Raw genomic sequence first — 17,550 nt, forward strand, 5'->3', positions numbered from 1 at the left:
GTACTTGGATCAGATATCCATGGGCTGGACTCCCACAGTCGTCCCTAGGTTCAGATAACCTAGTAACCCTGCTGGATTCGGAACTTGCAATCCCGGGTCTCGTAGGGATGCGCGCACAGTAAGTACAGTTGCCAGGGCCCCAACAGCATGTTTAGTATTTTCATCTATTATTATATATAGTTTTTCGAATTAGATAATCAGTAATGGAAACACTAACTTAGTTTCAGTTTCAGTTAATTATCTCAGTTAAGTTTCATGATTTGAGTTCATGACCAGTTAGATGTATATGCATGACCAGTTCAGTATTCCTGCTTAGTTTCAGATACAGTATGCTATACTCAGCTTGTTTGTATGCCATGATTAGTTCAGTACATGTTTGTATGCCATGCCATGTTGCCATGCTCAGTTCAGTTTTCAAACAGCATGTTTTAAAAACATAATCGCATCGTTGCATGTTTTTGTGAGGTAGATGGTTTCTTACTAAGCTTCTTAGCTTACAGATGCTACTTTTCTTATACTGCAGATACCGGTAAAAGAAAAGTGGACTAGCGGAGGCTGGAGGGCGATGCTATGATGATGTGTGTGTGCAAGGGGTCTGAAATAAAGATCCTTGGGATATATACGCTTTTATTTCAGTTTTAGTACTTAACATGCCTAGTTTTATGACTTAGTCTTGTTACTAGTAGTTATAGCTTAGTAACCTATGTCTTGTTTAGTTTATCATGTTTAGAACGTTAGTGTTTACATGCTAGAGTGTTTTTCATGTATCTAGAGCTTGTGTATGTGATTTTTGGCACGAATCAGTGCTGGAAATCAGAAATTCTGATTTCGTTTCAAACTATCAGAACCTGGATCGGTCAGTAGACCGATCCAGTGCTACTCCTCTTCCTGGATCGGTTAGCCGACCGATCCAGATGGATACAGTAGCCTACTGTATCTCCCTGGATCGGTCAGCCGACCGACCCAGCATCGAACAGTAGGCATCCCAGCGTCTCCAGGTGCCTGGATCGGTCTGCAGACCGATGCAGACACACCTGGATCGGTCTTCCGACCGATCCAGCAGGGCACAGAATCGCGGCAAGTTTGATCGATCCGTGGATCGAACAGCAGCTAGCTGGGAGGTTAGCTTTGAGTTCTAGCTCAAATGGGAGGTCAAGTATCCTCCTTAGCACATATACCCCAACCGGAAAGGTATTGAACCCTTCCTTATAACAGCATGGGTGTACCAGTTGTCAGTTCAATAGAGTCAGTTAGTGAAATTTTATTTTACCCAGTTTTCCGCATAGTACAGCACAGTAGCTTCAATAGTTAATGTAGCGTTCCGGCTCACAGCTTAGTACCCAGGAGTTGGGTCGTTACAATAGCCTTGGTCGGAGCGCTCCGAAAGGGTTCCGGGCGCCCTGGGGGGATAAAACTTTATCCCCCAACGTTCAGATCGCGATTGACGCGATTTGGTCAAAAAGTCAACTCCAGGCACCTGGAAGGGTTCCGAGCACCCCGGACTGTTTCGAGTGCTCCGGACTGTTCCGGGCGGCCCGGTTGGAAAAGTCAACCCCGTTGACTTTTTCAGCCCGGGTCTTCTGCTCCGGCTCCGTTCGCCTCAAACCGAGTCTTCCACTCGCTTGGGTGATCTCTGCCATCCGGAATAGGGCTCACTCGAACCCAACGTCCGGTCTTCTCAAGCAGGCTTCCACTTCGGCTTCTCGTCCCTCGGAATCGCCACGTGCTTCCTTCTCGTCTGCCAGCGTACTCATCCATAGTATTCATCCCTCGGTCGCACCCCATGCCGACCTTCTCGCTAGCTGCGTCTCTTGCTCCTCGAGCAGTCTTTCGCTCCGGCTTCTCGTCCCTTGGAACCACCGCACACTTCCTTCTCGTCCGCCGGTGTACTCTTCCACAGCGCCTCATCCCTTGAACGCACCGCGTGCCATCCTTCTCGCTAGATGCGTCTTCCGCTCGACTACCTGTGCTCCTAAGCTCCTGCACACTTAGACATAAGGTTAAAACACATAGGACCTAACTTAACTTGTTGATCACACAAAAAACAACATTGGGGTCCCAACAACATGAGACGAAGGGGGTCGTCTCTCTCGTTGCTGCAAACGTCTCGTTGCTGCAAATGCCAAGGAGACGAAGGGGCGTCCTCTCCCCTTCGTCTTCCTCGACCTCCCTATAAAAGGAGCATCCAAGCAATGAGAAAGGGGCAGCGGATGAAGCGGAGGTGATCAGAGAGCGCAACGAAGTTGTGAGGTGATCAGCGAGCGTTAGAGAACGTCCAGAGGCTGGGATTTGGTTCGTGAAAAAGTTCGAGGAGGTTTCGAGTGGTGATCTTCTCGGGGACAACAACAGCGACGTCTTCATCAGCAGCGACATCTTTGACGATATCTTCAGCGAGTTCATCGGGAGATCCATGTAAGCTATTTACAGTTTACTTTTCGGTTGTATTTCATGTTATCTGACTCAACAGTCAAAGGGGGAAGGATAATAGGTATGAGTTCTATGAGCAGAATCCATAATGTTCCTTGAAGATCTTTATCTTCTTCTACCCCACCCGCAGTAACAACACAGATTTAGCTTAACTGAAGAGATTGACAATTTGAAAGGCATAATATCTCAAAGGGATCAGCAAATTTTAGAAATTCAATAGCAAAATTCACAAAGAGATCTGGATATGATTGGAATGCGCAAACAACAAGCCTTTCTTTTGCAACAATTTCAACAATTCATCGGGTTCAAGTTATATTCCTCCTGGTATTGGTGATGATGCCAACGACGACGATGATGTTGCCGATGATGTTGATGTTGATGCATGAGTGTTTGTAATTAGAATTTTTTACTTCTTTTATTTTATTGATTTTGTAAATTCTTAATTTTTGTATTTTGATTAGTATTGTTATTTTTGTTTCAAACATGGTTGATAAGTGAAGATGATGGTGGTATTGACGTAAAAATATGTAAGTCATTACCTATTTATTTTTGTGTTGGTTTATAAGATTTTCTTTTTGTTTGTTTATCTTTTGATGTAGGTAGAAGAAGGATTTCGATTGAGAAGGATCTCCATGAGATTATCTTTTACTCTATCTTTTTAATGTTTTTGTATGACATTGGAATTTGGATACTATGACATGTTTGTTGTAACTTTGTTGTAGTATTTGGTTTAGGGTGTTAGTTGTAGTTGTATATTGTTGTAATTTGTATTGTTGGATGATGATGTGTGTTGTATTGTTAGTTTTACGTTCTTAGTTTAGGTTGTATATGGAACATGTTTGATGACGTATGTGTTTGTGTTTATATTATTGATGTTTGTATTCATTGTGTTGTACACTAATATGTTAGTTGATTTTTTGTTTATATTTATATTATCGTGTTTAGTTGTGTATTATAATATATATATATATATTATGAAAAAAAATTGTAATAAGAAAAAATATTGAAATTAGATGGGTCTGGATGTTTGTGTTTAATTTTGGCACAAATTTTGCAATGAAATTAGATTCGTTGGAAATATCATATTTTATCGAAATACTGCAATGAATTTATATTTTTGTTGGAAATTTCCAACGATCTTTACTTTCATTGGAAATTTCTAACGAATTCTTTTTTCTGTCGGAAATTTCCAACGAAAATATAAATTCATTCGAAATTTCTAACGAATCATTTTTTCGTTGTAAATTTCCAACGAAAATAAGGATCCGTTGGAAATTTCCAACGAAGATCAAAATTTGTTTGAAATTTCCAACGAAAATATGGATTTGTTGGAAATTTCCAACGAAAATTAGAATTCGTTGGAAATTTCCAATGAAAAAATTATTCGTTGGAAATTTCCAACAATTATGTATTTTCGTTGCAGAAATTGTATTTTGTAACTTTTACAACAAATAATTATTCGTCGCAAATCTGTTTGTGAATACGTTTTTTCGTTGCTAATTTGCGACAAATTGGGGGTTCATCGGAGATTTTTTCTGCCGACATTTCCAACAAATATTTATTTTCGTTGCAAAATTTCCAATGAATTTTGTTTTCGTTGCAAAATTTCCAACGAATTTACAATTTTTCGTCGCAAATTTTTGCGACGCCGTATTTGCAATGAATTTTTTTCATCACAATTTTCGTCCCAAATCCAATTTCCAAAGAATTTTTTTCTAAAATTTGTTGCAAAATTTGTCCCTAAGTGACAGTATTTTTGTAGTGTCAGTCACTCACTCAATTAACACCTCAAAATTCACTTCATGTAAGAGTATTCACATCAATTTCTTTTTTTTTTTTAATTCCGTGTTAATCTAAAGACGGGTCGGGGTTGCTGGGATGAATGAATCAATTTTTACCATATTCACATCAATTTCTCTATGATATCTCTAAAATTTAGGATAAATCATCCACTATATTAAATTTAGACAGTCATTTTTCTATCCTAAAATTTCAATTATCTTTATTTTTTATTATTTTCTTCTCTCTTCCTTTTTTTTTTCTCTCTCCCTATGTAATATCTACTTTTTCATTATTAAATTTTATCCCCAGGGCATAGCACAACTAGGGGCGCATGGTTTTATGCCCGAGAGGTCTAGGGTTCGATCTTCAGGGTGTCATTGCCTGGGGTTAGCGTCCCGTCCATGTGCTTTCAGTTGTGTACCTGCATTTACCTCCCTCCATATTCATGGGACCGACTCTAGGGGACTGCTAATGTGATGGTCCAATCAGTCAGACATGTAGCCTCCTTCGACTAGACTTGAGGGGGGAGACTTGTGATACGACGATAAGGGAGAGCCCACTTGTCACGGGTCAGTTGACACGGTGTCGGTCAAAGTCAAAGTGATCAACGTCAGGGCTTACGAAAAGAAACTCAGCCAAAGGTGGCTGTCTGTTTATCCCGATCGACAAAATGAGAAGGTCAAGAGGATCACCCGGGGGGGGGGGGGGGGGCAGACGAGCAGATCACCCGGCTAGTCAGACGAGCGGACATTATGGGTAGGTCGGACGAATGAACAAGCCTGGAGTCAGTTGTTCCGGTTGACAGGAAAGCAAGCCGCTCGGACCGCCCATTCGGCGCAAGGAATTACACTACACAGGAGGAAAGAAAATAAAAAAGAGCACTCCGCCTATCATTAATACACAGAAGTCAAGATAAAGAAGGACACTCCACCTATCATTAATGTACGAAAGTCAAGACAAAGAAGCTTTCCTCCAACAATTAATATCATTAAATAAGGGCAGATGAACAATCACAGAAAAAGGTATAAAAGGGTATATCAAGTATGAGGAATGCAAGATTTTTTATTTTTTGGATTACTCATTCTTTTCCTGATTTTGACTTAAGTGTCGGAGGGTCAACGTCAGGAACTCCTTCCCTGGTTTGGTTTTGTTTTGCAGGATCGAAGTCTTCTTTCGTCAGTGGTTATTCCATCCTTGACTTTCCAGCTTCCTTCATTCAGACATGATCATTTATTTTATTAATTGATTAATTAATTTCCAATTATTAAGTTTAATTGATTAATTATAGTCCTATGAGAATTGATAGTATATTTTAGTTAACATTTGGGTATATGCATGTGTTCATAAACCTTAATTACTCACACGTGCGAACTAACACTTTTATCAACTCATATCGAATGAATCTTTTATCACTCAAATAATAAAAAATATCATATTTTCATTCGCTTGATATAACTATATAGTTGGTGGCCATGTCCATATTCTTTGACTAATTAGTTAGCAAAAACCAATTTCCAACCATTTAATCCCTAATCCTTTAATTTTATAAAGGAAACTCAATTTCCTCGTAATTAAATTAATCAAAACTAATCAGAGTCTATACATAAGATGCTAAACTTCATCAGCTTCTCCACACATTAATCCTCTTTTCCGCTTATATAAAGGATGCTAAACCTCTCTACCTTCTTCACACAATTAATCAATCTCTGTTCTTCTTAATTAATTAACATAATTTTCATAATTAATGGTGAGCGAGCAGTTTAATAAATAAATTAATTCTAAATAAACTAACTATATATCCATTCTCAAATATCAATTTGTGGCCCTTAGTATTGGCGTTGTTGATAAATACATGAGATAATAACTATAATGATCAGTGGTCGAAATTCAACGGAGAATTTCATATTTAGGTTCGACGTTTCCATGTTCAAATTCAAATACCAATCTACAGCAGTTACTTTTACTTTTTCTTTTTTTTTTTTACTTTAGTAAAATAAATAGAAAAAGAAAGAAAAGAATATAAACAAAAGCTGTTAACGATATAAGCATCTTACAAGCCTTAAAGATTTTTTTTTTTTTTTTACTTTCTTAAAGGAATAAGTAAAGAAAAGAAAAGAAATTAAATACATAAATTAAATTAAAGCTGACAAGGATTTTAGTTGGTCACAAGCCTTTAATTCTGAAGAAAATTGAATTTTCCATTGCGTGAGATGTAGATTAAGGATATTTTATGTTGCGGACCAGGATAAAGCATGAAGTTTATTCTACTCCATGAGCAAAAGAATACTTTGCTTTGCTTGTGGCGATGGCAAACGAAAGATGCAGATGATGGTAAGAAAGTTTGCTTCACGATGGTGTACATATCAAAACTAATTTGGTTCACTACCACTCTCTTCGCCATTGCATAAACTCATTCACTAGCAAAGAAAATAAGAGATTGAAGAAATTATGCCGGTGTTCCGCGAATTGCAGCATCTATTGCTGCAGGTGCTGCCATCGTCTTCCCTGATGGCACAAGGTCGCTTGCTGTGTATCCAAAACCACTTGGCCATGGTCTGTGATAGCCTTTGGACTATCAATTCAATGATCGTTATCTCTGAGATGGGAATGATGCATAACAATTATTTTAAAAATTGGCCTGGGTTTAATTTGTTAGATGTGCCTGTAGAATTTGCAGATTGGGAGAGAGATGTGGCTGTAGCAGTTATAGATGCGGGAGAGTTGCTCAGTAGAATCATGGATTGGGAAGCAAGTTTGCATCGTTCCATCGTGGGCAACACCCAACAGGTAAACTTTCGCCATGTTATTCTAGTAGAGCTGAAAGAGATGTTGTGCAGCTTGAATTCTCTTGTGCTGAGAGGATCTTCAATGGGTCTTCGGAGGGACCCTATGGGTTCTATGAACCCACTCCGAGAAGACTACTCAATTGTCCTAAAAAATGAGGTTGTGGGTAGAGACGAAGATCTAGAGAAAATCATTGCAATCTTGGAACGACAACTAGTATCATCCAACAATAATGGCGATGATAACAACCCGTTTGTAATTGTCATAGTTGGCAAAGGAGGAGTTGGGAAGACGACTTTGGCACATATGATCTACCACCACACTTGGGTTTGCCAACAATTTCATCATCGCATTTGGGTGGATCTACCCCTCTTTTCGACATTCAAGATGATTAATATAATTGGAGACGAATTTGTAAGGTCCATAAACAAGGAAGAATATTGTGATCAGAAATTACATCTAGACTTGCCGCTACCAGCCATGTGGGAATATATTAATGAACAATTCTGTGGTAGTAGATACTTGTTGGTGCTTCATTGTGAAAATTTGGTTAGTTTGATGCAACCAGCTGAGTGGAATGAATTGAAAAACATCTTATTGCGTGTGGGCGGGCCGGGGAGTGGAGTCTTGATCATCGACAAATCATCAACACAATCAGCTTTAAGAGATATGAGTTTTCTAAATGGGATGAAGGATATTATAACATACCGCTTGAATCCCTTATCGGTGGATGCATTGGTGGAATTATTCAAGAGACAGGCAGCAACGACAATCCCCTCATCGAAGCAGCACAAATCAAAGAAGGATGCACGGATCTTCCGAAATTACTTTCCTAGTCAAACTTTTGGGGTAAAGGTTTTTAGATCGTTAAGCCAGAATATTCCGACAACATTTGTAACTGAGTTTCTTAATGATATTTATATGGTTAGGAATTTTCCACTTGTCATCGTACGATTACACCAATACCATCAACTACTTAATGTTGATAATGATTATGATGTCATCTTACACATGTTGACTGCTGAATACCTCATACCAACTGAAGGCCTCGAACGAGGTTGGATTCAACTCTATGCAAGATCTTTAAGCGATATAAACAGGATAGTTCTAGCATTACGGTTATCAAGGATGGTCTACTTGCATATGAAGGTTCCTGAAGATTCAACTACTATTTCAAGGTATTGTCGCTATTTGTGTTTGAAAATTAATCATAGAGCTATACCATTTCGACTACCAACCATGCCAATTGAGGTGAGCAATAAACTGATAATATTGATTCTACGAGAACATGAGGAAGCGACACAAGAAGATGTCGAGGAAATAACACTTCAAGTATATAAAAAAAGAAGCATGAAAGCAACAACTGCAATATCAAAGTTCCTAAACAAGATGTCGGTAAGACTCGTACATTTGCATATGTTAGTTGTAGAAACTGGTATGATCCAAAGGCTACCGGATGAAGTTAGCAAGTTGGTTAACTTGAGATACCTCCACCTTTCAAAGCTTAAGATGGAATTACTTCCGAAATCACTTTTTGACCTACCTAATTTGCGAATTTTAAGTTTGCTTCGCTGCCAAAAGCTTCAAAAGATACCTGAACAAATCCATCAGCTTAAGAAGTTGCAGATTTTGAAACTAGCTTATTGCACAAAGCTTCAGCGGTTACCAAAATCTATAACAAGACTTAAAAACTTGGAAGTGATTGATGTGGAAGGTTGTTGTTGGCTCAACAAACTCCTAGATGATTTGGTCAGTTTTAAATCACTGAGAATCCGCAATGTCACTAGATGTGCATCCTTGTCTCAAATTCCCCATGGGATTGAACAATCAATTGACCTTCGTAAGTTGTCAGGAATATTTGTCGGTGTCGACGGAGGTTTTGTGCTCGCACAGTTGCAAACTTTAACAAATCTTCAGGAAATAAGATTACGAAACCTAGAACGAGCAGAGAAGACTCAAGCTGAGGTGTTGATGGGCCAACAAAGTCTTCGCGACTTGTCATTGCATTGGGGTGGTGAAGAAGCAAATGAGAGTTCTGAATCAGCTACACCATTGCAGGTACTCAAAGCTCTTCGCCCCAGCGTGCATTTGAAAAGTCTAGAGATCATGTCTTACAAGGGAGTGGAATTTCCTGGTTGGATGAGTGAACAACAACTTGCTCGTTTTGATTCTTTAGTTGAAGTGAGACTCATCAATCTCAGGAGATGTGCTACATTACCATCGCTCGGTCAACTTCCTTGTCTCGAGAAGCTTGAGATAAGTGGCATGGATTTAATAGCACACATAGAAGATACATTTTACGGTGATGGCGGCACATTTTCTATGTTGAGAGAGCTCACTTTTTCAGAAATGCTTGCGCTAGAGAAATTATCTGTACCGGAAAGAAAAGATGCTGATTTTTTTCCAAATTTTAGTCAATTGACACTAGTTCAGTGCCCAAAACTCCAGGAAATAGATCTGCATAATTGTTCTACAATGAGAATATGGTTGAACAATGAGACAATATGGTCTGCTAAATATTACAATTGGGACAACCTCCAAGACCTTAGAATAATAGAGATAGTCGGGTGCCAAGAGCTATGGTGCCTGCCACAGGGTATACGAAGTTTGAAGTATCTATATGGGATGACAATTAACAGCTGCAACAATTTGACGACTTTGGTAGCATTGGATTCACTTATAGAATTGAACATATATGCTTGCCCACTGCTAGCATTCAACCTAGAAGCATTTACAAGACTTGGGAGGCTTACAATTAAAGGCTGCCCGAAGATGCAAATGTGAGTGTGATCGTCATCTCCTAGTAGATTTCATTTAATTATTCCTCCTATGCTTATATTCAACCAGAATAGTTATTTATTCTCTTCCCCCTTATTTGTTCTAGTACTATTAGATGTTACATACCATCACTGCATGTGTAAACTTGTTACTTAGATAATTAAACAAAAATTAACTGACTTGTATGATTAGTAATATAAAGTGTTTGTCAATAAAACTTAACATATTGAAATAAAAAATAAAAAATAAAAAAGGAAAAATTATGAAATTTATTTTTACTTTTATTTACTGTACTTGGATGTTTGAGTATAAAGTGTAGTGCAAAGGTTGGAAACTCAGACCAAGATTCATATCCTCAATCAATTTAATGTTATCCAAGCATATTAAAATTGCATATGACTAATAATTGCTTAGCATTTTAGTTATCATGATGTCTGGAAGAAAAAAGAAGAGAAACGATGATGACGACGATGACAGAAGAAGGCGAAGAAAAGAAACGAAGGACAGAAGAAAAAAAAGAAAAAAAAATGATGAAAAATATGACAATGCAAGTAGTTCTCTGCACCAAATTGAATGATTCCCTGGACATGCTGATATGCTTAGTTTTTTTTTTTACTTTGTGAAATTAATGTGTGTTTATTGAAACCCTTTATTTGTCATGCATCATTAATTAGATACAAATTATGGCTTGTGAACTTTCTCACTCTTGAGAATTTATGCAACTAATCCAATGGATTTACTAATGTTTATCAACAATACAAAACTTTGCATTCATATAGTTAACGATGTCTATGAACTTAGAAAGTTACTTGATCTGTTGGATGCTTTAAAGTTGATATTATCTTAAATTATGTTATTATTTATTTAATTGATAAATAATAGATAAAGTTAGACCAAGCCTATTAGATGGACTATTACAATAACAATAAGTGCATCTTTCTCTTTTTCTTTGTAAACTAGCCTGTTAATCTATTTGAGCCAAGACCAACTTAGGCGAAAGATTAGAGTGTTATTTGAGACTTCTCAACTCTATATTTTATATTTATTTAGTTACATAAATTTATTGTCTAAAATTTTTTTAAACATGTAACATAATTATTATTTTGTTAATTACTTTTTAATTTAAATAGATAAAAAAAATACTATATTGGTTTAAATTATTTATAATAGGTTAAAAATGAATGCCATATAAGTTTTATGAATCAATGATTTAATTTAATAATAAAAAATGATGAACCGGTAACATTGAATCTGGAGCGACCGATTTGATCCTATAGAAGTTCCCCATCGACCGTTAGGATAAATTGGGAAGCGCTCGTAACGAGCGGCCCAAAAATCGAGCAATCGTGGTTGCATATCTCATTTGAAAGAAAAATTCTTGTAAATACATTGTAGTTAGGGATCTCACCGTAGATGCTTAGTGTCTAATGATTTAATTTAATAGGATCTATAAAAAAAAAGAAGTAAAACTCAATTAACTTAATAAATATATTTAAAAATTAGATGAGATAATTCTACAATTACAAGCATAATTGTCTATAGTCTCTCGTGATTTATCTCATTCATATTCATCTAAAGACGGATTGATAGGGGTGTTGGAGTGAACGAATCGCCTTTCTCACCACATAACTGTCTATAGCCTCATTAATGCTCATAAAAAAATTATTTATTAATTTATCTATCTAAAATATAATTATAATTTTATTTTTATATAAAAATTATAATAAAAATCTTATAAATTATATAATTATATAGCATGTGAAATATATTAAACTTGGTATAGAAAAATTTGAAGGGAGAAAAAAAATTAAAGGGGGTCTTAGAGAAATTAGTAATTAGAAAGATTGCCATTTTTCAAACCTAATCTATTAAATTGATATATATATATATATATATATATATATATATATATATATATATATATATATATATATATATATAATTTAAAATACAGATTATCCAATTTTTATTTGCTCATCATTACTAATAGGATTTAAATTAATTAAGAGTTAATTAGAGAAAATCTCCCATCATAATTTCAACTTTACATGCAGTTTCGAGAAAATCTCCCATCATAATTTCAACTTTACATGCAATTTCTTTGTCTAAAAAATTTTATTTCCACTCCTTGCATGTAAAATTTTATTTGCTTCAACTCTCTCATGCAAACATTATTATCTAATTGTCCCTCATCTTTTTGATATAAAAAAAGTTCAAAAATGAATACAAAAAGTCAGAAAATGAGTAAAAAAGTCTCAAAATGAGTATAATTTCTCTTAAATTTAGTACTTTAAACTAGAATCAAATATATTTTCTATCAAAATTGTCTCTCATATTTTTAGGTACAAAAAGTCTAAAAATGAGTATAATTTTAGTTAAATTCAACACTTTGAACTAGAATCAAGTATATTTTCTAACAAATTAAGTACAATTTTTTTCCGCTTAATATAATTCCTCCCAAATTCAGCACCATTTAAAAATAATATAGTATATTTTCCATCTAATTGAGCACCATTTAAAAAGAATCTAGTATATTTTTCATCTAATTGAGATGGAAAAAGAGTAATACTCAATTTGATAGAAAATATATTAAATTCTATTTTAATATGCTGAATTTACGAAGAATTATACTTATTTTCAAACTTTCTATACTTAAAAAAAATATATATAAAGAACAATTAGATAAATTGATATCCACCGTGTTCGGTTAGGGAAGTGTATGTAAATTTTGTCTTTAATTAATAGGACATTTTTCTATGCTCATCCTTGGTTCTGCCAAATATTCAAAATTATATACACTACTCTTTTTGTTTTTAATTACGAATTCATATTAGGTTTTCAAAAATATATACCTTTGTCCTTCCCATCTACCTTCTCTATCTTCGATTTGTCCAGTCCAAGGACTATGGTGCAGTAGAAGGTGCTAAGTTGTCACATAAATATTTACAATTCGATTCTCAGTTACAATATATTTGTAAAAAAAAAAAATTCCAAATAAAACGTGCAGTCAAGAGATGCTAGACTTTTGAGTCGTCCGCCGCGAGCACTCTCTAATTTTTCCTTAACAATTGATAGAAAATTTTTATAGAACTAAATCGATCATTCTAAATTTAACTTTACCTGACTTAATTAATCAATTGATTTATCCAACAAGTGATGGTCAACCAGCCTTAAGTGGGGCCAACTTGCTGTGAAATTGCAACCAAGCCACCGCACTTAGCAGTAGTTAGCAAAAATCAGGATCAAATGTTCGCTTAACCAAATATCATAGTGGTCAAGTGACCTCCTGGCCATGATTTCACCGTCGGCTCGACCGCAAAACGGCTATGATTTGTGGCCATGAGTTTACAATTAGGAGGAGATTGGTAAGATATTTTGAAAAATCTGTATGTGATTTAATAATTTGAAAAGTAGAATTTATTATTTAGGCATTTATAAACTTCTTCATTAATCACAAATTGAAAATAATAATTTATCATTTTTCATGTTATTAAATTTCAGCGAGAATAATCGATTGATTTAGAAAAATATTTTAATCAAATTATTAAAATAATTTTAGTGTTTTTATTTTTTTTATATAAGGTGATTCTTCGTACTATTTGTATACTGATACGATGTATAAATATGGGGTCTGTGAGATGATCTGGCACAGAGTCAAAGCCACATAAGGGTCAAAAGTCACGCCAGCCTGGAGGTCAGAAGTCTAGCCCTCGTGGCTAGTCAAAAGTTACACCAACCTGGAGGTCAAAAGTCTTGCCTCCGTGGCACTGCCATCGTGGAGGTCAAGAATCAGAATTACAAGGAAGTCAAGATTCCGGCACACGTGGTTAAAGTCAAAGCTTCAGTTGAGGGACTGGTCAAAGGACAGTATTTACGAGATGGGCAGGATCTGACCTTGAAGGGAATCGAAAATGGACCCGACCCACAGAATCAAAGTCAATTGAGGATCGGGTCCATGGGTCAGATATAATCAGGGATTGAGTGCGACCAAAGAGCCAGTTTATTGATTGGATGGGTATACCAAATAAAACTTCCGATGAAGCTATACAGGTCAGGGAACCGACCCAGCGTGCAGGTTGGGACGTTCGTACCATGGATCAGTGGACAGATGGAGGTCAGGGATCCGACCCAAAGTGCAGGTCGGAATGTACATGCCCTGGATAGCAATAAGCAGATGCGGGTTGGGAATTAGACCCAACGTGCAGGTCGGAACGTACATGTCCTGGATAGCAATAAGCAGATGCGGGTCGGGAATTAGACCCAACGTGCAGGTCGGAACGTACATACCCTGGATAGCAATAAGCAGATGCGGGTCAGGAATTAGACCCAGCGTGCAGGTTGGAACATACTTGCCTTGGATAGCAATAAGCATAGGCGGTCGGGAATCAGTAGGTCGTCGAGATATACATACTTCGAATGACGCAGACGAAGGTGGATCAGTAGGCCGGACACTACATGACAAATAAGCATGCAAGGAATCGTAACCACCTGTCAGAGAATAATCATCACATGTCAGGGAATATTCTAACGGAGGGAGGCTCATACTCCTCTTGGCTCCTCCGCCAGCCTATAAGAGAAAGCCACGTATCGACCACCGCCAGATAGAGCCTGACACCCGACATTCCCTGACATTCGCCAGGTTCCAGAAGCCTCAGTTGCAGTATAAAAAGGGATGCTTTGTCCCTTACGGAGGTACGCTCGCTCGTCATTTTTTACCAGTCTTTTACTTTTCGTGTTTTTCTTTGTGATTTCTGGGGAAAAAGTACCTGACTTGAGCGTCGGAGGGCCTGACCCGGGGACTTTTTCCCTGGTTTCTGGTCTCTAACGACCGTGTGACTCGTCTGAGTGTGTGCAGAGCAACAGCGCCATCATCCTGATCCTTTCTTTCCGTACAATCGCCCGTGTGCACCTGTCCACGGGGTACCTCGCTGATTTAGCATCTCAACGACTTTCCGTCAACTTTTAGCACAACAAGGCCCGCCTTCATCCGACTCAGCTTTTGGACGAGATCAAATTTGGCGCCGTTTGTGGGAATACAACAACCTGTTCTGGAACATGACGATGGAAGAGTCTGGCCGCATTCACGTCACTATGACCGCTGGAGAGTACGAGCTCTTCAAGAAGGCCAAAAGGTTGGTAGCCTCTGAGAGACAGGCAACTATTTCACGACCACGACAGGCCCCTGCTGAGGCTTCCAAGGAGCCCCTCCCTGTTTCAGATCGGGGTTCCAAAAGAAAGCAGTCTGAGGTATTTCCTCAACATCTTTATCACGAGCCTGGTATAGGATATTATCAGCCAGAGCTCCAAGCACAAAGCCTCAAGAAGGAGCAGCCTCAAGCATCTGTGGCTGAGAGTTCACAGCCGCGGGATTCGAAGAAGGGAAAGGCTCTTGTTATATCTGAGGTATTCCCCGAAGATTCGGACGAGAAAGTACCTTTCTCAGCCAGGATTCTAAATGAAACACTGCCTAAGGATTATAGAGCTCCATCGATCGGAGAATATGATGGGAGCAAGGATCCGGAAGATCATTTGCGAAAATTCAAAAACGCAGCCCTGCTGCACCAATATAGCGATGCTGTTAAATGCAGAGCTTTCCTGAATACTTTATCTGGTTCAGCCTTAAAATAGTTCGATGGGTTGCCTCAAGGGTCCATCACCTGTTTCCTGGACTTCAAAACGGCTTTTCTGCGCCGATTTTCTAGCAATAAGAAATATCAGAAGGCAGATCATTGTCTTTTCGCTCTAAAGCAGGGACCGACTGAGCCTCTGAGAAGTTATATCAACCGCTTTAATCAAGTGGCTCAAGATGTCCCCACTGCCACTTCAGAGATTCTGATGAGCGCTTTCTCTCATGGATTAGGGGAGGGAGAATTCTTCAGGGATCTCATCAAAAATCCTGCTTGGAATTTTGATGAGATGGTGGAAAAAGCTGCTTCCTACATCAAGGTGGAAGAAGCACAAGCAGCTCGAAGGAAGGCCGAAAGACCACTTCCTTCCACCAACAAGCAGGAAAGAACAGCGCCTCAACCACCCCCTCAACCTCTACCGTGAGTTTGGAAAGCCAGACCTGCCTTTCATCCCGGGCCAGAAATTCGACCTGCCCCTCGAATTACTGCTGTACATATCCCCCGACTAGGGCCAGGGAGTAATCGGTACTGTACCTATCATAGATCCCGTACCCATGATACTAATCGTTGTTTTCAGTTTGCTCGAGACTCTAAACGAGCCGCCGAGATGGGTTTGCCCCCACCTGAGCTAGCTCCTCAGTTGATCAAGATGATGGAAGAACAAAGGGTGGCAGGACAGGCTGGACCATCTCGTCTTGACCTTACAGGACCTAGCACTCATCAGCTTGGCCGGGGAAAAGAGCCAGAAGGATCATGGGAGGTCAAGAACAGAGGTAATGCAGCCGTCAGAGAGATCGACATGATCTCTAGAGGGCCGACTGACGGAGATTCAGGGAGAGCACGTAAGTCTCATGTTCGGCGATTGGAGGTTCATGCTGTTGGATGTAGTCAGGAGCAAGCTGCTGGCCCTGTTCTTAGCTTCGGGCCAGCAGACCTGGAGGGTCTGGAGTCGCCTCATGACGATGCGCTCATCATTAAGGCCATCATTGCCAATAGCCGAGTGGCTCGGGTTTTTGTCGATACTGGGAGTTCGGTCAACATTCTATTCAGGACTGCATTTGAAAAGATGCAGATTGATGCTGCTGAGCTTCAGCCAGTGGCCACATCTTTATATGGATTTACAGGCAATGAAGTGAAGCCTATGGGCCAGATTAAGCTGGCTATATCTTTGGGCACCGAGCCACTGGTGCGCACGAGGAGGAGCACATTTATAGTAGTGGACTCCCCTTCTTCTTACAATGTTATCCTAGGGAGGCCCGCCCTGCATGAATTTAGGGCTGCTGTCTCGACCTTTCACCAGAAAATCAAGTTTCCTGTGGGCGAGCAGGTCGGGGAAGTTAGAGGAGAACAGAAGGTTTCTCGGCGGTGCTATATTGACATGGTTCGAGTTGAAGCTTGGAAACATCAAAGGATGCAGGACGGAGATGTTCATGTCGTTCAAGAAGAGCCTCTTCCTGTAGCTGAGGAGCCCATCCCTTGGGAAGAAGTACAACTACACACTGATCGACCTGAAAGTCTGACCCGAGTGGTGAGCGACCTTCCTTCTCCCCTCAAAGAAGAATTAATTCAGTGTTTAATCCGCAATCGTGATGTCTTTGCCTGGTCTACTGAGAAACTTCCTGGGGTCAAGCCAGAGGTGACTGAGTACAAGTTGCATCTGTTACCTGACTTCTGGCCCGTGAAGCAAAAGAAAAGAAATTTTTCAGTTGACCAGAATAAAATAATAAGAGCCGAGGTAGATCAGCTCAAAAAAGCAGGACATGTTCGGGAGGTTCAGTTCCCATCCTGGCTCTCCAATGTAGTTTGGTAAAGAAGCCCAACAATAAGTGGAGAGTATGTATCGACTTCCGGGACCTCAACCGGGTCAGCCCCAAAGACTGCTATCCTCTGCCCCGGATTGATCAAATGGTAGATTCTACAGCCGGATGTGAAAGAATATGTATGCTGGACGCCTACCAGGGGTATCATCAGATACCTCTAGCCCGGGAAGACCAAGAGAAGGTTAGTTTTATTATGGCTGACAGTACTTTCTGTTATACTGTCATGCCCTTTGGCCTCAGGAACGCCGGAGCCACATACCAGCGAATGATGGATAAAATCTTCCGGGAGTAGATCGGGCGAAATGTGGAGGTCTATATAGACGACATACTCA

The 17,550-nt window shown here is 38.9% G+C and overlaps 1 protein-coding gene across 1 annotated transcript; it reads left to right on the plus strand.

Moving 5' to 3' along the window:
- Nucleotides 1–6,657: 6,657 nt before the first annotated feature.
- Nucleotides 6,658–10,358, plus strand: LOC122011316 (disease resistance protein RGA2-like). The gene is made up of 2 exons (XM_042567702.1): nt 6,658–9,773; nt 10,194–10,358. The coding sequence occupies exons 1-2, from the start codon at nt 6,658–6,660 to the stop codon at nt 10,231–10,233; spliced, it is 3,156 nt and encodes a 1,051-aa protein (XP_042423636.1). The 3' UTR covers nt 10,234–10,358.
- Nucleotides 10,359–17,550: the final 7,192 nt, after the last annotated feature.

The sequence above is a fragment of the Zingiber officinale genome, chromosome 8A (assembly GCF_018446385.1).
Source record: "Zingiber officinale cultivar Zhangliang chromosome 8A, Zo_v1.1, whole genome shotgun sequence".
NCBI classification, from domain to species: Eukaryota; Viridiplantae; Streptophyta; class Magnoliopsida; order Zingiberales; family Zingiberaceae; genus Zingiber; species Zingiber officinale.

Excerpts from the sequence above, each read along its gene's own strand:
- LOC122011316 (XM_042567702.1), top strand. The coding sequence starts at position 6,658 with ATGCCGGTGTTCCGCGAATTGCAGCATCTATTGCTGCAGGTGCTGCCA. Across the intron at positions 9,774-10,193 it reads GGCTGCCCGAAGATGCAAAT|TTATCATGATGTCTGGAAGA; the intron begins GTGAGTGTGATC and ends TTAGCATTTTAG.